At 41.1% G+C, this 24,301-nt stretch overlaps 1 protein-coding gene across 1 annotated transcript in view; it reads left to right on the top strand.

Annotated features, from left to right (window-relative positions):
- The window catches only part of DNAJC1 (DnaJ heat shock protein family (Hsp40) member C1), a 219,054-nt gene extending 195,267 nt beyond the window's left edge, over positions 1-23,787 (top strand). The window contains exons 10-12 of the mRNA XM_049626935.1: positions 19,330-19,378; positions 20,649-21,109; positions 23,573-23,787. Coding sequence (XP_049482892.1) covers positions 19,330-19,378; positions 20,649-21,109; positions 23,573-23,641 — 579 coding nt within the window. The 3' untranslated portion in view covers positions 23,642-23,787. The remainder of the gene's footprint in view (positions 1-19,329; positions 19,379-20,648; positions 21,110-23,572) is intronic.
- Positions 23,788-24,301: the final 514 nt, after the last annotated feature.

Raw genomic sequence — 24,301 nt, 5'->3', positions numbered from 1 at the left:
ATTCTAATTCATTACAATTGTGCTCGGGAGTAGATACGAAATTCTAACAATACTTTTTTGACATAAATTGACATGATCATACAATTCTTCTCATATGACCTAATGAGGATCTTTGTATTTCCAAGATAGACTTTACTTGGTCATATAATACTCTTCTTTAATAAACACCTGGATTTGATTAGTTAATAATTTAAGATTCTTGCATATATGTATATGTTTTGTTAATTGGATGTCTTTAGGTAGGGTTATACCAACCTTCTAGAATTAGTCAATTATACTAGCCTTCTAGCATCTGGAGGGTCAAGAAAGTATTGAATTCATAAAACAGGAAAAAGGAAAGGATGTTGTGGGGGAAAAAAATCAGGACAAAAATAAGTATCCAAATAAATGAAGTGGAATGGTTGAAGGTTATCAAGAAAATCTACTGTGAAGCAGAACTTAAAAAATGTTAAACTATTATAGAAAAGATAAGAACTACAGGGAATCGGTCCAAGAGGTCCAAACCTGATTAAAAGGAGTTCCAGTGAGAGAGAGACATGAGAGATGCATGAACATTATTCAGTAAACAGAAATGAAGTTTCCAGAGAGAGCAGTTTGTAAGAGCTGTCCAAAGTCAAGTTGGATACATGGAAAAGCTCCTGGGAAATTTTATGAACACTGAGATTACACAGAAGATCTTTAAAGCTTCTAGGGAGAAGAAACATCCAAATAAGGCCAATCAGGGTGACATCAAATTGCTTTGCAACTCTAGGTTCTGGGACACAAGGGAACAATGCCTTCACTGTTCTGAGGAGAAATAGCTCTGAATCTAGAACAGACCAAATGTGATAGTTAAATACATAAGGCAAGGAGTATCTAAGGATTATTCCTTCTTAGAAAGTTCCCTGAGATTGTACTCTAGCAAAAACAAAACAAAAACAAAAAGGCTGAATAAATTTTAAAAAGAGAAAGACATGGAATCCAAGGATCCAACCCAATGAACAGGAATCCCAAGACCCCACAGTGATATAATAGGCCCAAAGCGCAATACAGTAAAACCTTGGTTTGTGAGCATAATTCATTCCAGAAACATTCTTGTAATCCAAAGCACTTGGATATCAAAGTGAATTTCTCCATAAGAAATGATGGAAACTCAGATGATTTGTTCCACAACCCAAAAATGTTCTTATAAAAATGATAATACTGTAACATAATACAAAATAATAAAAAAAAAAATACAACTTATGGGGAAAAATAAGCAAATTAACCTGCAGAACCTTTGTGACTAGTGTGAGGGAGACAAGAGAGAGGAGGGTTATCGTGTGGGATGACTTTCACTATCACTAATGGAATCACTGCTATCTATTGGCTCAGTGGAATCTTTTTCTTTTCATGAAACTTTAATAAGGAACCTATCCAATGACACTTGTTTTTGCCTCCTTTTGAGAATTTTGCAGAAATGTGACCTAGCACTGACTGTCATTGAACAGATTCATGGCTCGTACTGCTACAGCCTTATTCGGATGGTGCTTTCCTACAGAAGTTTGCTCTGTTTCATACATTTTACACATCTCCCTAATCTCATTTGAAGCGAGGGATTCCTCCACCTTTTTCTCCTCCTCCTCTGCAGACCAGATGCAGATGTAGACTTCTCATAGAATCTTACAGTTTCAGCCACTTGAATCTCTCAGTCATACTTCTTGGTGATTACCATCTTAACTTTCACTGTAATCATCTCCTTCTTCTTACTCACTTTCTTTTCAGCCTTTTTCTGCATGAGGGCTGTTGTATATGCTCATGTGGATGTTGAGTACAGTGCCATATTAATAAACTTGCAATATACTGTATTTAATGTAACTGACAATAAGGCAACAGAGGAAAGGGTCTATATCTGCAGGCAGCCTGACCTAGAATGAAGCAAAGCATTCCTAAGCTTACTCTTGTGGGGAAGAGCAAAGGACTGTCCATAGGTGCTTTGAAGTGACAAAAAATATACTAGTGTGGGCACCTTCCGATGTTCTGAAAAATCACTAATTTCTGCCAAACACCATGGCCTGAGACCGAGCATCCGAGCATGGGAGATGAACACCCACAATGCCGAGTGAGAGAGAGAGAAGAACCATTAGCTCAGTTGTGATCATGTGGTGTTCGGCATACGTACTACTCGTATTGCAAGACATCGCTCGTTTATCAAGTTAAAATTTATTAGAAATGTTTGCTCATCTTGTGGAACACTTGCAGAACAGGTTACTCGCAATCCAAGGTTTTACTGTATGTTCACGTTGAAGTAGGAGAATGAAGGATTGTTTGAGAGCAACCCTTAAAGAAAGGGAAATTTTATGGACTAGATAGTATGGCTGAAAACTTGGAAAAACTTTTATATATGGAAAAAGGCAACCAGAAACTCCACAGACAACAGAAAACCATACAAAAAAGGCAAAGTCTAAATTTAAGTATACTAGAAAGTAGAGTAATACAGCCAAATAATTTGATATTGCGACCATTCTCCTTTGAGTAGCACAAGAAGTGTGTTCACAGCACAGTACTTGTCTCTACAGTGAGTAATATGTACCAGATCATAATTTATAAGATCTTACAAAATGGCTTTTCATATTTGAAACATTTTACGTGTTTAACAGATGGTTTTCCAATTTTTAAAATCAACAAGTTGCAGAAGACGATGGCAAGTTGCCCAGCAACAATTTGTCCAAGTCCCCCAAACCTCTGCTCTAAGTTACTAATTTCTTTTCAGAGGAACATAATTGAAATGATGTGTGTTCATAGGAGCTCTTATTCACTTTTCCCTTCTACTGCGCTGAAATACAAAATTTGCCTGCAGCCAAGCTACAACCTTGCAGGCAAAGACAACAGCCCCAAAGATGGTGGCAAAGCACAGTGGAAAGAACCTGGGGATGGAGTAAAAGGAAAATTGTAGATAGTGACAAGATAAAAAAATATATATATACAACAGATTAAGAGGTAAGAGACTGAAGGGAATTGTAGTTAAAAGTGGGGTTCTGAGGAAGGTCTCTCAAATGGGTAATATAGGAGCAGGGACACAAAGCAAGTAAAGGAGCAAGGTTGTCTGAGAAAAAGTGTTCGAGGTAGAAGATAAGGCACTTACAAAAGCTTTAAGACCAAGGACATCCGCGGGGTGTGCAGAGTCCAGCATAGAGGTCAATATGGCTGACAGAGTGAGTAGGACAGGATTACAGAAGATGAGGACAAGAGGCAGTGGAGGGCCAGATGATATAGGACCTTGCTGGCCAGGATAAAGATCCTGGATTTTACTCTGAGTGAGATGGTTACAGCACTGGAAGATTTTAAGTAAAGGAGTGTAAGATCTAAACAGGTCATTCTGACTACTTTGTGGAGAAGACACCATAGCAGGGAAAGTGTGTGAAGGCAGGCCAAGTAAAAGGCTATTTCTGTTGTTCTTGCAAAAGATAATGGTAGTTTGGTCCAAGGGTTATTGGGAGAGGTGGGAAAAAGAAGTTTAACTCAAAGCATACACACATGCACACACACGCACACACTGTAATCTTCAGAAGAACTGTGAACATAAATTATTGCCTCAGGGTGTAGGGTACATTGCTTTTCATCGTAAGCCCTTGTTGGTTACTGCTTTTCTTTTTTAAGCTATGAACATGTATTATCTTGATTTTTAAAACTATTTTTAAAAATCTAAGGAAACAGAATATGTTACCTTTAGTGTTTTTCTGTATCAGTGTATATATACCTACCTGACTCTTCATTTTTTTAATTATAAAGGCTTTATTGATTTACAGAAATAGGAGAAACAATCCTAAAATTTGTATGGAACTACAAAGGACACCAAGTAGCCAACACGATCTTGAGAAAGAAGAACAAAGCTAGAGGCATCAAACTTCCTGATTTCAAAATATATTACAAAGCTACAGTAATTAAAACAGTGTGGTACTCACATAAAGATGATGAGCAGACAATGGAACAGAATAGAGAGCCCAGAAATAAATACACATATATACAGCTAACTGATCTTCAACAAGGATACCAACTGTACACAACGAGGAAAGAGTAGCCTCTTCAGCAATGATGTTAGGAAAATTGGATATCCACATGCAGAAAAATGAAACTGGACTCTTTCACCATGTAAAAAGTCAACTCAAAATGGATTAAAAAGTCAAACATAAGATCTGAAACTAAAACTCTTAGAATAGGGGAAAGCATCATGACATTGGTCTTGGCATTGATTTCATTGATATAATACCAAAAGCACAGGCAACAAGAACTAAAATAAGTGGGACCATATCAAACTAAGAAGCTCTGCACAGCAAAGAAAACAATTCAAAGAGTGAAGGGTAACCTACAGACTGAGGGAAAATATTTGCAAACCTTATATCTGGTAAAAAATTAATCTCTAAAATATATAAGACTTTCCAACAACTCAATAACCAAAACATCTACATTACTTATAAAGCGAATCAGGAAGTTAGCACAAGACACTCTTTTTTAAATGGTTAAGATGGGCACTTTTATTATTTCTTATATTTTTCTGTCCAGAGAAAACATAGAAAAATTTAGACATTGGAGAAATAATAAGAATGAAAAGTGGCACCTGGGTGGCTCAGTTGGTTAAGTATCTGACTTCAGCTCAGGTCATTATCTCATAGTTTGTAAGTTCAAGCCCCATATCAGGCTCCGTGCTGACAGCTCAGAGTCTGGAGCCTGCTTCAGATTCTGTGTCATCTTCTCTCTCTGCCCCTCCCCTGCTCGTGCTCTCTTTCTCTCTCTTTCTCCCAGACAGAGACCCCGCAAAAAAGGAGAATTGCAGGCCAATATCCCTGATGAACATGGATGCACAAATTCTCAACAAGATACTAGCAAATTGAATTCAACAGCATATAAAAAGAATTATTCACCATGACCAAGTGGGATTCATTCCTGGGCTGCAGGGCTAGTTCAATATTTGCAAATCAATGTGATACACCACATTGATAAAAGAAAGGATAAGAACCATATGATCCTGTCAATAGATGCAGAAAAAGCATTTGACAAAATGCAACATCCTTTCTTAATAAAAACCCTCAAGAAAGTCGGGATAGAAGGAACATACCTAAGCATCATAAAAGCCATATATGAAAAGCCCACAGCTCATATCATCCTCAATGGGTAAAAACTGAGAGCTTTCCCCCTGAAATCAGGAACACGACATGGATGTCCACTCTCACCACTGTTGTTTAACATAGTGTTGGAAGTCCTAGCCTCAGCAGACAACAAAATGAAATAAAAGGCATCCAGATTGGCAAAGAAGTCAACCTTTCACTTTTCACAGATGACATGATACTCTACATGGAAAACCCAAAAGACTCCACCAAAAACCTGCTAGAACTGATACATGAGTTCAGCAAAGTCACAGGATATAAAATCAATGTACAGAATCAGTTGCGTTTCTATACACCAATAATGAAGCAACAGAAGGAGAAATCAAGAACTCGATCCCATTTACAATTGCACCAAGAACCATAAAATACCTAGGAATAAACCTAACCAAAGATGTAAAAGATCTGTATGCTGAAAACTAATGAAGGAAATTGAAGAAGACACAAAGAAATGGAAAAACATTCTATATTCATGGATTGGAAGAATAAGTGTTGTTAAAGTGTCAGTACTACCCAAAGCTATCTATACATTCAATGCAATCCCAATCAAAATTGCACCAGCATTCTTCTCAAAGCTAGAACAGAAAAATCCTAAAATCTGCATGGAACCACAAAAGACCCTAAATAGCCAAAGTAATGCTGAAAAAGCAAAACAAAGCAGGAGCCATCACAATCCCAGACTTTAGCCTCTACTACAAAACTGTGATCATCAAGACAGTATGGTATGGCTCAAAAACAGACACATAGACCAATGGAATAGAATAGAGAACCCAGAATTGGACCCACAAATGTATGGCCAATTAATCTTTGACAAAGCAGGAAAGAGTACCCAATGGAAAAAAGACAGTCTCTTTAGCAAATGGTGCTGGGAAAACTAGACAGCAACATGAAGAAGAATGAAACTGGACCACTTTCTTACCATACACAAAAATAAACTCAAAATGGATACAAGACCTAAATGTGAAATAGGAAACCATCAAAACCTTAGAGGAGAAAATAGGCAACAACTTCTTTGACCTCAGCCACAGCAATTTCTTGCTGGACACATCCCCAAAGACAAGGGAATTAAAAGCAAAAATGAACTATTGGGACCTCATCAAGATAAAAAGCTTCTGCACTGCAAAGGAAACAATCAGCAAAACTAAAAGGCAACCAACAGAATGGGAAAAGGTATTTGCAAATGACATATCGGATAAAGGATTAGTATCCAAAATCTATAAGGAAACTTACCAAACTCAACACCTGAAAAACAGTCCAGTTTTTCGGATTGAAAATGGAAAGAAATGGGCAGAAGACATGAACAGACACTTTTCCAAAGAAGACATCCAGATGGCCAACAGACACATGAAAAGATGCTCAGCATCACTCATCATCAGGGAAATACAAATCAAAACCACACTGAGATACTATCTTACACTAGTCAGAGTGGCTAAAATTAACAATTCAGGAAACAACAGATGCTGGCAAGAATGTGGAGAAATGGGAACCCTCCACCGTTGGTAGGAATGCAGACTGGTGCAGCCACTCTGGAAAACAGTGTGGAGGTTCCTCAAAAAATTAAAAATAGAACTACCCTATGACCCAGCAATAGCACTACTAGGAATTTATCCAAAGGATACAGGAGTGCTGATTCGTAGGGGCATGTGTACCCCAATGTTTACAGCAGCGCTTTCAACAATAACCAAATTATGGAAAGAACCTAAATGTCCATCAACTGATGAATGGATTAAGAAGATGTGCTGTGTATACATATATATGTGCGTATATATATTTGAATGTGTATATATATGTGTATATATGTACATATATATGAATATGAATATATTGAATATATATGTGTATATGAATACTACTTGGCAATGAGAAAGGATGAAATCCTGCCATTTTCAGCAACGTGGATGGAACTGGAGGGTATTATGCTAAGTGAAATAAGTCAGTCAGAGAAAGACAGATATCATATGTTTTCACTCGTATGTGGAACTTGAGAAACTGAACAGAAGAACATGGGGGAAGGGAAGGGGAAAAAAATAGTTACAAACAGAGAGGGAGGGAGGCAAACATAAGAGACTCTTAAATACAGGGACCAAACTGAGGGTGGATGGGTGGGGGGAGCAGGGTAGAGGGGAGAATGGGTGATGCGCATTGAGGAGGGCACTCCTTCCAATGCCAGTGTTGGAATGAGCACTGGGTGTTGTGTGTAAGTGATGAATCAGGGGAATCTACCCTCAAAACCAAGAGCACACTGTATACACTGTATGTTAGCCAACTTGACAATAAATTATATTTAAAAAATAAACACTAAAAAATAAATAAAGATAAAAGAAAAGAATGAACACTGCTTTCTACCAGTGGGAAACATTCTCAGGTAGTTTATTTAATGTTCAGATAACAGAGTGCCCTCTGTACTTGAAAGGTACAGTAGTTCTCAGTTATAATGAGTGCTCAGTTCATATTAGAGAGTTGGCCAAAATTAAATACAACTGAATGAAAATATGAACTTCAGTTACACAATTTTTAATATTAGAGTAATACTTAAGATGTCATCAAATCAGCCAGAATTTGAAAAATAGGATTTGAGATTATCACTAGTAGTCATCATTTATTTTCTGAGTTATCTGAAGATGCCAGGAATTGAGGATACACTTTATATAGCTCAGAAAATTGGAAAATTCTTCTGTATATTGAGAGTTACATGGTGGCATATTTATACTCCTCTGATCCTAGTTGTACCTTATGGAATATAATTTTCATTTTACTATTTTAATTTTCTTTTACTTTCATCAGTGTTTTCACCAGAAGGAATAAAACCTATTTTGGATTTTTTTCATCCATCCCAACCTATGCCATATGTCCCAGATTTGATTGTAGAGCCCCTATTTCATAAGAATTTTAAAGATAAATTTAGCCATAGCTATATTAAGAAGAAGGATTATAAAATGTTTCCTACTTGCAATCAGAACATGGGAAAGCAAAATTTCCTACAATTCTACAATCCATGTAACTGTTAAAACACATGTATAATTTTTTTTAATGTTTGTTTATTTTTGAGAGAGAGCACGAGACTACATCTTCTACAATTGCACATGATATAAAAGCAGAATGAGTAACTGAAATTTTCATTATGGAATATGTGAGAATAATAACACTAAACATTCAAGACTAAATACGCACATGTGCTATTGAAGTCATCCAGATCTAAAGGAGAGAGAGAGATTTGGTGATGACCATGTCACCTCCAATGTCATCTCTGCAGATGACATGATATTATATATAGAAGACCCTGAGGACCCCACCAAAAAATGGTTAGAACCAATCAACTATTTCAGTAAATTTTCACGATACAAAATCAGTACACAAAAATCAGTTGTGTATCTGTATATGAACAACATACTATCAGAAAGAGAACTTAAAACAATTCCATCTACAATAGCATCAAAAAAGTAAAATACTAGGAATAAATTTAACAAAGGAGACAAAAGACCTGCATGCTGAAAACTACAGGACATTGATGAAAGAAATCAAAGAGGACACAAATAAATGGAGATATATTCTGTACTCATGAATTGGAAGAAATAATATTGTTAAAATGCCCATACTACCCAAAGCAATCTACAGATCCAATATACTCCCTATCAAAATTCCACTGGCATTCTTCACAGAAATAGAACAAACAATCCTAAAATCGGTATGGAACCCCAAAAGACCACCAGTAGCCAAAATAATTTTGAGAAGAACAAAGCTGGAGGCATCACACTTTCAGTTTTAAACTATATTACAAAGCTGTAGTAATCAAAACAATATGGTACTAGCATAAAAACAGACAAACTGATTAACGGAACAGGGTAGAGGCTACAAAGAAACCCACACATATATGGTCAACTAATCTTTGGCAAAAAATATACAATGAGAAAGGGCAGTCCCTTCAATAAATGGTGCCTGGTAAACTGGACAGCACATGGAAAAGAATGAAATTGGACCCCCTACACAAAAATCAACTCAAAATGGATTAAGAACTTGAAGACCTGAAACCCTAAAACTCCTAGAAGAAAACACTGGGGGGTAATCCCATTGACATTAATTTTAGTGATGATTTTTTTGGATTTGACACCAAAAGCAAAGCAACAAAAGCAAAAGTAAACAAGTGGGACTACATCAAATCTAAAACCTGCATAGCAAGAAAACCATCAACAACATGGAAAAGAAACCTATGGAATTGAAGGAAATACTCTGTAAACCACATATCCAATAAGAGATTAATATTTAAATATATAAGGAACTCCTATAATGCAAGAGCAAAAAAAAAAAAAAAAAGAGAGAGATAATGCTGGTGAAGATGTGGAGAAACGAGGACACTTGTACACTGTTGGTGGAAACGTAAACTAGTACGTTCCTCAAAAAATTAAAAATAGAATTACCAAAGTCACTGGGCAGCTCAGTTGGTCAAGCACTCCACTCTTGATTTCGACTCAGGTCATGACCTCAGGGTTTATGAGTTTGAGCCCTGTGTTGGGCTCTGTGCTGACAGCACGGAGCCTACTTGGCATTCTCTCTTTCTTCCTTTCTCTGCCCCCACATAAGAAACAAATAAACATTACAAAAAGTCACCTGGATATTTTTTAAAAAAAATAGAACTACCATATGATTCGGCGGTCCCACTTCTGGCTATCTATCCAAAGAATGTAAATCATGATCTCGATGAGGTAACCATATTCCATGTTCATAGCAGCAATATTCACAATTAGCCAAGGTACAGAAACAACCTAAGTGTCTTTCAGATGCATAGATAATGAAAATGTGATTTTATATATATGTGTGTATATACACATACAAATACATAAAGACACACGCACACACAGGAATATGATCTAGCCAAAAAAATAGTCAAACTCATAGAAACAAATCATAGAAAAGTAGTTGCCAGGGGCTAGAGGGTGGGGAAAATAGGGAGAGGATGGTAAAAGGATAAAAACTTTCAATTCTAAGCTGAATAGGGTCTGAGGATCTAATGTATAACATGGTGACTATAGTTGACAACACTGTGGTATATAATTAGAACTTGCTAAGAGAGTAGAACTTAAATGTTCTCACCAAAAATAAGTCAATACATGAGGTGATGAATATGGTTAATTAACTCAATGGGGGAAATTCTTTCACGGTGGATATAAATACAAAATTATCATGTGCACTGTAAACATCTTACAATTTTAGTACAGTTTTGTCAACTGTACCTAAACAAAACAGTAAATTGACATCCATGGAATTGAAGTCATCTAGATCCATAGGGGAAAATTGGATTTAGCGATGACCATGGTCACTGAAAGATAATCTGACTTTCCTGAGGTGACCTACTATCATACTCAGGGACATCCTGGCCTTTAAGCTTTGTATTAGACCATCACTTGTTTAGAAACATCTTTATCTGCTTAGAATCGTAAATAATATGCTGAGGATTCCACACTTGCCCCCAAAACAATTATTTTGTGATTATTGCCATATACATGTTTTCTCCTGAGACAAAGGCCAATGAAGAGAAATTCTCAAGAAAAGGGGATCGTTGCTGTAATCATTGTCATACAGCTGTTTAGTGACACCAGGAAATGTGAACTTGACAAAGAGGCTAGAATATTAAAGGAACTCCTTTACCACATAGAACTGGAAAAGTCACAGTTGTGCTTTGCTTTTTTCTAATAAGTTCTAAGTTGCCTTTTAAGTGGGAGAAAAATATGGTTCAAAGATAACTGTGGTGACATCCCATTAGTTTCGTTGTTAGATGCTAAGGATTTAAAGGACTCAGATTATAGCAGCTATTTGTTTTCTGTGGTAGACAGGCCAGATTTTGATATATACTGTATTCAGAATTCTCTCAGCACAAGGAGTAACTAACCATGTATGCTCAAACCCACTCATGAATACATTCTCTTGGAGGAGCCCTCCTGAGGTCAAAACAAATATGAAACACTGACCTCAGAAACTTTCCTTCAAAGGAGCCACAATTTGATTTCACTTGTTTGTAGAGCAATTTATGCACCAGGGCATCTTGTAAACAGTAGAGCATCTGTCAGCAATTAGTGGTTTTTAACAGCTCGGTGTGGTCAGGTAAAGAGAAGAAGAGTCCTACAAATACCACTATCATCCAGAATTACTGGGCCTGTCCATACCTGCACCTCCCTGAGGAACAACATCAGAGGCTTAACACGGGACAGAGGGGCATAGACTTCACTAAAATAATCGAGCCATCCAATGAACAAACATGCAAATAACAACAAGTGTAATCGAGGGGGTGGGGAGTAGAGCAAGGGAAGACCAGTAACCAGAAATGCTGCCACATATTATCTAAACGTTCAGTTTTCAACAAATATGAGCCATGGGGGTGCCTGGCTGGCTCGGTCACAAAAGTGTACAACTCTTGATCTCGGGCCATGAGTTCGAGCTCCATGTTGGGTGTAGAGATTACCTAAAAATAACAAAAAACGAAAGGGAGACAAGGAAAGGGAGGGAGGAAGGAAAAGAGACAATTCAATGATTGGAAGCTTTAATACCCTCACTTTCAATAGTGAGTAGAACTAGAGAGAAGATCAACAATGAAGATTTGAACAATACAACAAACCAACTAGACCTAAAAGATATCTCTAGAACACTTTATTCAGCAAGAGAATATATGTTCTTCTCAAGGATGCATAAAACATTTTCTAGGACAGGCTGTATGCCAGGTCAAACAAACCTCAATGAGTTTCAAAGGATGGAAATAATGTAAAATATGTTTTCTGATCCCAAAGGAATGAAATTAGAAATAAGTTAACGGGGGCGGGGGGGGGGGGGGGGGGGGGGGGGGGGAGAGGGGGCAGTGGGAACATCAACAAATATGACAAAATTAAACAGCAGACTCCTAAATAACCAATGAGTCAAAGAAGAAATTACAAGGGGAATCAAAATTCTTAAACATGAATGAAAATGAAGACCTAATGCACCAAAACTTAGGGAATGCAGCTAATGCAGTGCACAGAGGGAAGTTTATAGCTTTAAATGCCTTTATTAAGAAAGAAGAAAGATCCCAAATCTACCCTTCTACCTTAAGGCACTGGAAAAATAACAAACTACACTTAAAACAAGCAGAGGAAAGGAAATAACCAGTAGAGCAGAAATTAGAGACTAGAGAATCAATAGAGAAAAATCAGTGAATTCAAAGTTGATGCTTTGAAAATAGCAATAAAATTGACATTTAGCTAGATTGACCAACAGGGGAAGAAAGGACTGAAACTGCTAGAATCAATCAGAAATGAGAAAAAGGACATTACTACCAACTTTATAGAAATAAAAAGGGCTTTGTAAAGGAATACTATACCAGGAACAAGTATATGCCAAGAAATTATATACCTATTTTTTAATGCTTTTTTACTTACTTATTTTGAAAGAGAGTGGGCATGAGCAGGAGAGGGGCAGAGAGAGAGAGAATCTCAAGCAGGATCCGCACTGTCAGCTCAGAGCCCGATGTGGGGCTGGAACTCACAAACTGTGAGATCATGACCTGAGCAGAAATCAAGAGTCAGGTGCTTAACCGACTGAGCTACCCAGGTGCCCCAGATATCTATTTTTCTAATAGATATTGATGAAATGGACAAATTCCTAGAAAGACAAACTATTAAAACTGAATCAAGAAGAAATAGACAATTGAAATTATAACAAGTGTAGAAAGTGAACAAGTACTTAAAATACCTACCTACAAAGAAAAGCCCAGATCCAGATGGCTTCACCACTGAATTCTACCAATTTAAAGAATACTAGTACTTTACAAAATTTTCTAAAAATAGAAGAGAGTGGAGGCACCTGAGTGGCTCAGTTGGTTGAGCCTCTGACTTCACCTCAGGTCATGATTTTGAGCCCTGTGTTGAGCTCTGTGCTGACAGCTCAGAGCCTGGAGCCTGCTTCAGATTCTGTGTCTCCCTCTCTCCATGCCCCTCTCCTACCAGTGCGCGTGTGCTCTCGCTCTCTCTCACTCTCTCTCTCTCTCTCTCAAAAATAGACATAAAAAAAAAAAAAATAGAAGAGAGTGAATACTTCCCAACTCATTTTATGAAGCCACTATTAGCCTTATACCAAACCAGAAAATTACAAGAAAACTGTAGACGAATTTTTTTATGAGTATGAATGCAAAAATCCTAGACAAAATACAGCAAACTAAATTCAGCAACTTATAAAAATAATTTGATACCGTGATCAAGTAGGGTTTAACTCAGGAAATGCAAAGGTGATTCAACAGCTGAAAATCAACTATTAAAGACATGGTATCAATAGAATAAAAAAGCAAATAGCACAAATCATCTCAATAGAAGCATATGACAAAAGCCAGCACCCTTGCATGATAAAAACACTCACCAAATTAGGAATAAAAGAGAATACCTCGACCTGAGAGTGTCTACTAAAACCCACAGTTAACATCAGCTTACTGGTGTAAGAGGGGATGTTTTCCTGATAAGAAAGAAGACAAGGATGACCGCTCTCACCACTTTTTTCAACATGGAACTACAGGTCTAGTGAAGGAAGTCAGGCAGAAAAAAAAAATAAGATTGAAAAGGAAGTAAAGTGTCCCTGTCTGCCGATGACATGAATATACAAAATCCTAAGGAATTCACTAAAAAAAAACTATTGGAACTAATGACTTCAGTAAAGATTGGAGGATACATATCAATATGCAAAAATCAGTTTTATTTATTTATTTTTTAAACGTTTTATTTATTTTTGAGACAGGGAGAGACAGAGCATGAACAGGGGAGGGTCAGAGAGAGGGAGACACAGAATCTGAAACAGGCTCCAGGCTCTGAGCTGTCAGCACAGAGCCCGACGCGGGGCTCGAACTCACAGACCGCAAGATCATGACCTGAGCCGAAGTCGGCCGCTTAACCGACTGAGCCACCCAGGCGCCCCTCAGTTTTATTTTTATAAACCTGCGGTGAACAACCTGAAAATTAAATTAATAAAATAATTTCATTCATAAATAGCATCACAAAGAATAAAATACTTAGGTATTAATTTAACAAAAGAAGTACAAACTCTGAAAATGACAAAACACTGTTGAAAGAAATTGAGGTTCAAAAGAAGTGGAAAAATATCCCCTGTCCATGGATCAGAAGTCTTAATTGTCAAGATAGCAATATTACCGTAAATATAAGAGCTAAAACTATAATTAAAAACTATAAAATTATAAAACTGTAATTGAACCTCATCAGAATTAAAAACTCCATGCTTCACAGGACACCATTAAGAAAGTAAAAAGATAACCCACAGAATGGGAGAAAATATTTGCAAATCATTTATCTGATAAAGGGCTTTTATCCAAAATATATAAAGAGCTCTTTACAACTAAATAATAAGCGAAATCACCCAAATTTTTAAAAAAGTGGAGAAAGGATCTGAATAGACATTTCTCCAAAGAAGTTATAAAAACAGCCAATGAAAAAATGCTCAATATCATTAGTCATTAGGGAAATGCAAATCAAAAGCACAAGATACTACTTCACACGCACTAAGATGGCTAGAATCAAAAAGTTGGAATAATAACAAATGTTTGCCAAGATGTAGAGAAATCAGAAGCGTCATACACTGCTGGTGTAAATATAAAATGGTACAGCCATATTGGAAAACAGTATGGCAGCTCCTCAAAAAGTTAAACATAGAATTACCATATGTCTCCACAGTTCCACTCCTAGGTATATACCCAAGATAAATGAAAACAGTTTGCCCAAGCAAAAACATACCCACAAATGTTTACAGCAGCATTATTCATAATAGCCGGAAAGACTAAAACAACACAAATGTTTATCAAATGATGAATGGATAAACAAAATGTGGTATATTCATACAGTGGAATATTATTCAGCAAAAAGGAATGAAGTACTCATATATACTACAACGTGGATGAACCTGGAAAACATTACCCTAAGGGAAAGAAGCCAGCCACAAAAAAATCCACACATGATATGATTCCATCCATATGAAAGTCCAGAACAGGAACATCTATGGAGACAGAACGTAGATTTATGGTTGTTTATTGTTTGCTGAGTGACGGGGTAGGAGGGGGATAACAGAGGACGATACCTACAGGGTACTGCATTTCTTTCTGATGTGATGGAAATGTTCTGACGTTGGCCATGATGATGATTATACATACCAATATACTAAAACCACTGAATTGTCACTTCAAGTGGGTGAATTGTATGGTATGTGAATTACATTTCAGTTAAGCTATTTAAAAAAAAAAAAAAAAAGACAAAGGAGATCTTTGTGTACTATTCTGTAATAATCTCCAAAATGTTTTGTTAAATAAGAAAACAAGTCCAAGAAAAAAAAGAATTATCTCACATCTTAGATGTGACGGTAGTTACTTGAACCTCTAAGTGTGTTTAGGGTACCTCAGTAGCTCAGTCAAGCGTCTGACTCTTGATTTCAGCTCAGGTCATGATCTCGCAGGTTCGTGAGATCTAGCCCCACAATGGGCTCCATGCTGAGGATGTGAAGCCTGCTTGGGACTCTCTCTCCCTCTCTCTCTGCCCCTCCCCTGCTCGAACTCATTCATTCTGTCTCTCTCTCTCTCTGTCTCTCTCTCTCTCTCTCTGTCTCTCTCTCTCTCTCTCTCAAATAAGTTTAATAAATAAATAAAATTCATAGAACTATGTGACAAAAGAGAAAAAGATAATTAAATCTTTAAAAAACACAATAGAAATTGAGAGAGAAGAAGGATTGTCACCAGAGTTGGTCACCCTGGTAGTGAACACCAGGAAGTCTTCAAGAAGAAAGTTACACCTGAGAGTACCTTGAAGGATGGTTTGGCTCTAGAGAGATAGATATTTAAGGGGAGGGTTGATGAAGAAAGGAAAATCGTTTCAGGCAATGTTAAGGATGGCAAAAAGTACAGGGTAGGGAAATTTCTGTCTGGGGGAGCATTAATTATTCAGTTCTGCTCAAAGGAAAGCTACCACAGGAAAGAGAACAGACCACAAATTGTGGATCTCTTTGCATGTCAGGTTAAGAATTAAACATTATATGGCACCTGGGTGGCTCAGTCAGTTAAGCGGCCGACTTCAGCTCAGGTCATGATCTCACAGTCCATGAGTTCGAGCCCCGCGTCGGGCTCTGTGCTGACAGCTCGGAGCCTGGAGCCTGTTTCAGACTCTGTGACTCCCTCTCTCTGACCCTCCCCTGTTCATGCTCTGTCTCCCCGTCTCAAAAATAAATAAAACGTTAAAAAAAAAAAAAAGAATTAAACATTATATAATCAGTGATGCGCCATGAAAGGAATCTGATCAGAACTCTGCTTTATGGGTATTAATCTATAAAAATTATTAGTAAGTAGGAGTCCAGTTAGAAGGCTGTTACATTCATCCAGCCACAGGAGAATGAAGAACTAAAAGAGGAGGTGTGATTTGTGAGCAGGGAACAGACGGGGTTGACATCGTGGAGAGTGTAGCAGCTGGCAGGGGCGGGAGGCAAAGGTCCACAACTGGACTCGGGTCATGAGCCTGGGTGACTGGGATGACAGTTCTATCAAGAAAAGGAAGCAAAAGCAGACAAGTTGGTTAGTTTGGTTTGAGGAACTAGGAGATCGCTAAAGAAGAGATTCAGTGGCAGTTAAAGAGGGCAGTCACGTAGCAAGCAGAAGGAGAGCATCGCCCATGTCCTCATCTATACAACAAGAGATTTGGATTCCAAAGGCAGCATGTTACAGGGACTGAGAGACAAGATTTCAGAACCCAACTTGTCTGTGTTCAGCTACCCATTAGCCTTTTAATCTTGCGTATGTTCTCTATGCCCTGTGAGCCTCGGATTCTGTACAATGGGGGTAATATTACATACCTACCTACTATGGCTGCTGTGAGGAATACTTGTACAGACACATATCTTAGAACAACGCTTGGTACAAAGAAAGCTTATTGCTATGTGGACGAAGGCCCTTTCGATCTGATGGCCCATTGTTGCTATGTGGTCAATTCTGTTATACTGCCCCTCCAAGGAAGAGGTCAGGACTAGACATACAGGTTAATCATTCCTTTTCAAAAGTGTTACTGAACCAGTGGCATGAGATACCAACGGAGAAAATGGAAAGAACATATGAATGGCAAGGATGGAATGTTGAGGAGCATTATATGGGGTGGGGGGTGGGATGGGCAGTGAAGGAACATTCAGAGAAAGAGAAAGCCAAAAGGAGTAGAAAAGACAGCTTAAGGGAAGATCACCTTCTGGAGTGGAGGCCACTTGAGCTCAGCATGAAGAATCATGGGACACAGCTGACAGACAGGGAGAAGGTGAAGAGGAAAGCAAAGGAAATTAGGGGCGCCGTGGTGGCTCAGTCGGTAACCGTCCAACTTCAGCCCAGGTCATGGTCTCCCAGTTCGTGAGTTTGAGCCCCGCGTCAGGCTGTGTGCTGACAGCTCAGAGCCTGGAGCCTGCTTCTGATTCTGTGTGTGTCTCTCTCTGCCCTTCCCTCCGCTCGCTCACACTCTGTCTCTCCCTCTCTCTCAAAAGTAAATAAACGTTAAAAAAAGAAAAAAAAAGAAAGAATGCAAAGGAAATAGATGGAGCATAGTTCTGGGAAAATTCAAGAGGAAGGAAGATAATTTCTTTTGATTTGGGATAAAAGATAGGAAGGATATAAAGTGATGTAATCAGAATTTTGAGTTGAGAAAGTTGGAAGGCAAGGAGGCTCATGTTGGAGAACTTCCTTTTTTCTCACGTTAAATAAGAAACAAGGTCATCTGGAAAGAGAGGAAGGTAGGGAATAAAATTGAAGAGTGTTTCTAAGTGGCTTTAAATATTTTCTCTAATTCTGTCCTTTGTATGAATGAAAAACAAATGACCTATGTCAATTATAATAGGTAGTATTTACTGAGACTTGAATATCTGCTTGGTATCCTGCTAAGAGCTTATTTCAAATTTAAAACCTAATAGGCAAATGGTATTACTAGCATTATCCACATACTACAGAGGGTAATTCTTGACACAGAGAAAGGATTGGAAATTGCTTAAGATCACCCAGCTAAGAAGAGGTGGGACCAAGATGAGTCTACCTGAGTTCTTAGCAATCAGGCTTTCTGAGGTTTTATTTTCAAATCTCATTAAAGCAGCGAAACATTGATTCAAGAATATGCATGCATTAATGGGATAGAATACAAAGTGTAGAAAAATAGTTCACGTATACAGTGGCACTAATTTTAATAAAGTTAACATTTCCTTTTAATTTTTTTAATGCTCATTTATTATTTTGAGAGACAGAGCGTGAGCAGGGGAGGGGCAGAGAGAGAGGGAGACACAGAATCCAAAGCAGGTTCCAGGCTCTGAGCTGTCAGCACAGAGCTCAACACAGGGCTCGAACTCACAAACCGCTAGATCATGACCTGAGCCAACGTCAGATGCTTAATCAACTGAACCACCCAGGCGCCCCTAAAGTTAACATTTCGAATAAGTGGGGAAAGGATGGCTTGATTGAAAATTCATTGGGCAATCAACCATTTTTAATTTTTTTAATTAATTTTGATCCTGTATTTTAAGAAATCAGAACAGTGTTGTCAGTGGCAGAGTAGAGATTAACTTAAGGGCAGAAGAGAACTTTCTGGGATAACAGGAACGTTCTATAATTTGATTAGAATTAGAATGGTTATATAGGTCCTTTTTTGGGGGGTCAAAACCCATTGAATTGTACATTTAAAATCTGTATATTGAATTGTATGTAAATTTTATATCAATTTAAAAAGAAATCCATATGTGGATCTCCAAGACATTGTTAAATGAAAAGCAAGGTATAGAACGAGACAAATGATGGGATACCATTTATACAGAGAACAAAGAAGTAACAGCGACCGAACGAAACTATTTCTGTGGCCCCTCACTCATGTACGTACGTCTCGTGGGTCTTGTGTTAGGAAGTATTTTCTTCTTCCTACTCTAGTGTTAGCCTACTGTGCTCTTGTGGTTTCTTGAATGCAAAGAAAAGATAGACTTTTATGTTAAAACATTAGTTGAATTTCTCTACCGTTTATGATAGTCAAACGAAAGTTTCCTTGTTGCTTAACTAAATGAGTGGATGGATGAACGAGGGTCCTTCTAGGCCGAAGATTCAGTAAACCCGGTTCATTCACACGGACCTTACGTGAAATAGGTCACTTGACCTACAAGAGATATGTGGAAAGTAAGACTTCGTTGCCTTTATATTTTGGAACAGGTGACAACCAAAGCCAAGCAACTGAAGGATTCAGTTACCTGCTCCCCAGGTGAGTCAGTGCCCCCTTCGCCCCACTGAGCTAAAGTGACTTCTCCCACATAAATCCCTTTTCGTAAGGGTGGGTGCTAAGATGGACCTGATAAGTTTAAAAACCCTAAAAACCTAGTTCTTTGCTAGTACTGGGGGAGGGGCACGCAGGGGGGAACTCTCTGGACGCCACACAAACGCGCGGTGCACGGCTCGCCCACGCGGTCCACCCTGCCAGCACCACGCACACGGAGCCATCTTTCCGAATAGAGCAGCAGCTTTCCCAAGAACCCACATTTCTCAAAATATGTTTCCTCCAAGACTAACTGGAATTTTGCTAGAGTCTCCATACTGTTTGCTTGGAACCAGGAAGAGAATACTTCCTAAAACCTTCTAACTTAATTTAAATACAAGTCCCAAAGACAGCAATGCAGGTGAGCAAACCCGGAGATCTCAAAAAGCCGTCCCCAGCAGGGATTCAATGTGGGGCTCTGCCGGCTTCAGGAAAGAAGGCATTTCCAGATTCCTGTTCTGCGAACACAATTCTTTGTTGGCACAGAGGCTAAAATGGGCAGTGAGAGGCCATGTGAAAAGGCCTTCCTGCAAGACACTCTGTGTGTTCTGGAAAAGGCAGTGTGGTGTAGACTGTGGCACAGATAGGGATCTTACTAGAGCATGGCGGGGGGGGGGGTAAAAAGTGACCAGAACAGGAGACGTATGGTTGAACATTCAGGGGCATCCCTGAGATGGCGCCTGAGAGCCAGTCCGTTTGCTCTTTACTGGCCAACGTGGTGGCACAGTGGCACTGGAAGCAGCCTGGAGCAGACAGCACGTCCCACCGCGTCGGTGGCTCACCTTCAATGGTGTGAGCACAGCGCGAGTTTAGACAGATCCATTTTAGCTCCGCTAATGGAATGAGTCGTCCCAGTTCCGGATCGTAAAGAACATCCTTCCTTATCTAAAAAGTGTCCAAGAGCCACTTTGCATTCTTTGGCCACAACCTGATTCTGTACGTGGCCCTCAGTCCCTCAGAGCGTTGGAAAGGACAAAGGACAAGGAATCAGACAGAACTGGGTTCAAATCCCACCTCTGCTGCTCTCTGAGACTGATTTTTGCCATCCGTAGAATTAGGATAATGACACCTATCTTTCTAGAATAGCGTGAAAATTAAGCAGAATCGTAGGTGCACAGCGCCTACCACACTGCTGTGTTGGTGACAGCTGCTGTTACTCTTGTCACCTGCACTGACCTTGCCATTCCATCTGTGTGATAAAGTGTGTCCTTCCTCACAGGAATGGTCAGACTCTCCGAACTCAAGTCAACAGCCCAGAATCCCCGGCCCACCAAGGCCGCCACGGCCTTGCCAGATGACATCATCACCCAGCGAGAAGATGCACGGCAGGCCGGGGAGGAAGACAAGGAGGACGAGCAGGAGGAGGAAGATGACGAGGAGCAGGAGGCAGTGCTTCCGGAAAGCCGGCCACGGAGGCGGAGGCCGGCCAGGCCGCCGGAGGCGGCAAAGAGGGCGGAGCCCGAGGAGAAGTTCAGAGGAAAGAGGCAGAAGGACTTCGATATTTCAGAACAAAACGAATCCAGTGATGAGGAGAGCCAGAAGAAAGAGAGAACTCGTGCTGCCGAGGAGCCATGGACTCAGAGTCAACAGAAGCTTCTGGAATTAGCATTACAGCAGTACCCAAAGGGATCTTCGGACCGCTGGGACAAAATAGCCAAATGTGTCCCGTCTAAGAGTAAGGTGGGTGAGGCGGGGGAAGAACGAGACCTGCGCGGCCAGCTGCACCTAATTCCCCACCTTACGCACACCCCTCTAGTGACCGCTGTCTGCGTGACCGTCCGGTGCACTTCTAAGAGCAGGTTCAGTCTGTGCACCGGATTGATTAGTGTGTATGAATGAGGTCAAGATTCTAAGGAGACCATACAGACCGGTTGGTTTTCCTCAGAAAATTCCATGCATAGAGGATAAATTTCACCCACAACAAGCCCGCCAACCTTCTGGAGCATTCGCCCCAGTCTGGCAGTTTGAGAGGAGCACGGGGGTGGCTGGGCCGCACCCTCATCACTGGGGCAGCGGGAGTAGCCCTGGCGGCCGGCAGGCCCTCCCTCGGGCGGAGGCTCCCTTGAACCAGAGTCGGGGGAGGTCTCCCTCCAGCTCTGCAAGGAGCCTTTACCCCAGGGCGAGCGCGTGGCGCCCGTGTCATGCTGGTCATCGGGTCCACAGTGCACATCACTCTGGACTCAGCAGCTGCACCAGACTGGCGAGGCCCTGGCGGCGGGGAGGTGGGGGCCCGGGCAGGGATGACATTTAGGATTCAACCCACCCTGCAGCCTTGACTGTTTGTACTTTAAGTCTTTTCCCTGTTTTCGGCTCTCGGTATCTGCTTACAAACCCCCACAGGTAGTTCCCAGCTAAGCGGGCAGACGGGGTGCCCCACAGAGAGCCAGCGCTCACCCCAGCCTTTGCCTTCCGTCTGCCAGTTCATGCTGCGGGGCTCACGGTGTGAGCTTTCCCACTCGGGCCTTTCTCGAAACACACACCATCTCCCGAGTTTCTTCCCTCCTCGCTATACTCTCAGTCTGAGGCACCAAGGAACGCGGAGAAATCAGAAGAACGAGTCTCTTCTGCCTCCTGTGCCTGTCACTCAGTAGCCTCTGGGCACATTGATGTTCATTTACATTCTTATTTTTTTTTAATTGAAATTCTATGTTGGAAAATCTAGCTTGTGGCCATAAATGTCCCCGTGTGTACAGGTCTAGTTATCTATCACCTACTTTAAAATGATGAAGTTGAGAATTCCCGGGGAGAAAAATAAACCATTAGCAGTTGATCTATTTGAGAAACACAGATTCTCCCAGCCTCTCCAACTGGTTTGCCAGAAGTAATTATTTTCCCTGAATTTCCCTAGCATCTGTCAGGACACAGGCATCTACATGCGTGATGAATTGACATTGGCTTAAAATGAAGGAGCTGGAACCATGGATTCCTAAGGATAGAACATTCAGAAACTCACTGCCTCAGGGTTTGGAAACCCTCCCGTTTGAACCGGACACGAGCAGCCCTTTTATTGTCCCGCAAGTGTTCCCCTTAAGCCTTGACATTGGAACCAGTTCCCGGAGAGATGGCCTGCTGACTCGTCTGCTAGGGAGCGAGTCCCTATACGTGGCCCGCAAGCCGCTGGCGATGCTGGGCCTGAAGGAGGGGACTTTGCCTGAGGCCTGCGGCTCAGCGCTCTGGGTCGCCGTGGTCCCCGGTGAAGTCCCCGCATCATGCCCGGGGCCTCACCGGTGGGCAGCACAGCTATTAAGAAAAGGCTGGTATTTTAAAGACTGACCCCATGGGCGTGAGGATCCCCATCGTTGGGGATCCAGAGAGGCACTTCTAGAAGCATCCCTCATACCACTCCTGAGCTAGAACCCTAGGAAGAGCATGAGCACCCACTCTGTGTCCCCGGCTGATAGAAGCATCTGCCAGGGAGCAGCGATCATGTTGCCCTAGACCTTAAGTTAGTGAAGGCTTCCAACGCCTCGGAGGGGAGTATCTCTTGGCCAGAAACGGGAACGGACTCTGGAAAGTACCTCATGATGGACAGGAGAGCGTGAGGCCCCCCAGCACCGCCCGCCTCTGCTCTAGGCCCCACTAGGGGCCTCACCCCCAGCGGCCACGGCCACGGGCAGGATCTGGGTGGCACACTCCCCGCCACGGTCCTGGGGGCTGGGCCGACGCGGCCACCACGGGAGGGTCCCCACGGCCCCTTAAGGAGAGGCAAACCCAGATGGAATAACAGGGCGGCCGGCCGGCCTCAAGTTGTCCGCTTGCTCTGACGGGACGCGCGATGACAGGGAAATGTGAAAGCTGCTCGTTATCGTTAGCGAGTTGAGAGGCATCATCGTGATGCCCATGGTGTGCCTCACACGCAGCAGCACGGGCCCCTCACGCCAGCGGCCCACGCTGCACCTCACAGGACTGCCACTGGCCCGGGGGCACCCGGCAGCACGTGGGCCCCGGCTGGCGGGGGCCCTGGCGTGTGCGCGTGGGCCCATGTGTGCAGGCCGCGGGGCTCGTCCAGCCGGTTGCAGGCCGGCCGTGGGCAGAGCGGACGCTCACGAGGCCGCCTCCCCGCACAGGCCGCGGCTGAAGCCCACGACGCTCACGCTGATCTGTGGAAATAACCGTTTCACCTCTCTTTTTCTCTTCCTGCAGGAAGACTGTATCGCTAGATACAAGTTGCTGGTTGAACTGGTCCAAAAGAAAAAACAAGCTAAAAGCTGAATATTCTGGAAGATGATGTTCACCTTCATTTTCCAAAACGATTATTTTAAAAGTCTTATGCAGAAATTTGCATTTTGTACCTCAACCTTTCTATACGTCATGTGCCTTAGTAAAAAAAAAAAAAAAAAAAAAAAAAATTAAAAAAGTTTTTAAAATGTTGTGCTATATTGTTTAAACAAAGACTATGTTACAGGAGAAAAAGTATTCCGGTATTTTACAGATAATCTTCCCTCTCATCATCACAAAGTTATTTCCCTGCGAACAAACTGAAAAGTGCTAACAATCGGCAAGTACAGGATTTTGAAGGAACAAATGAGCGAACGTGTAAGAATTAAAACAATGTGCTTTGGGGCACCTGGGTGGCTCAGGTCACAATCCCAGGGTTGTGGGATCGAGCCCCACATCGGGCTCTGCGCTGAGTGTGGAGCCTGCTTACAGCTCACACTGTCTCTCTCTCCCTCCCACGCCCCCCACCCCGAAAAAACCTAATGTGCTTCTGTGAGTCAAAAGCACACAGGTTAACGAGCTCATTGGTAGCCGGAGGCAGGTGCTTGGGGAGAAAAGTGGGCTCACTTCTGAGCTAGCCGGCTGGCTGAGAAGAGTGTGAGGTTATCTCAGATGCATCTAGAAGAAAACTCCGTGTCGATGAACAAGGATACA

This window comes from Panthera uncia, chromosome B4 (assembly GCF_023721935.1).
Source record: "Panthera uncia isolate 11264 chromosome B4, Puncia_PCG_1.0, whole genome shotgun sequence".
Lineage (NCBI taxonomy): Eukaryota > Metazoa > Chordata > Mammalia > Carnivora > Felidae > Panthera > Panthera uncia.
This window is presented reverse-complemented; position numbering and strand designations above follow the sequence as displayed.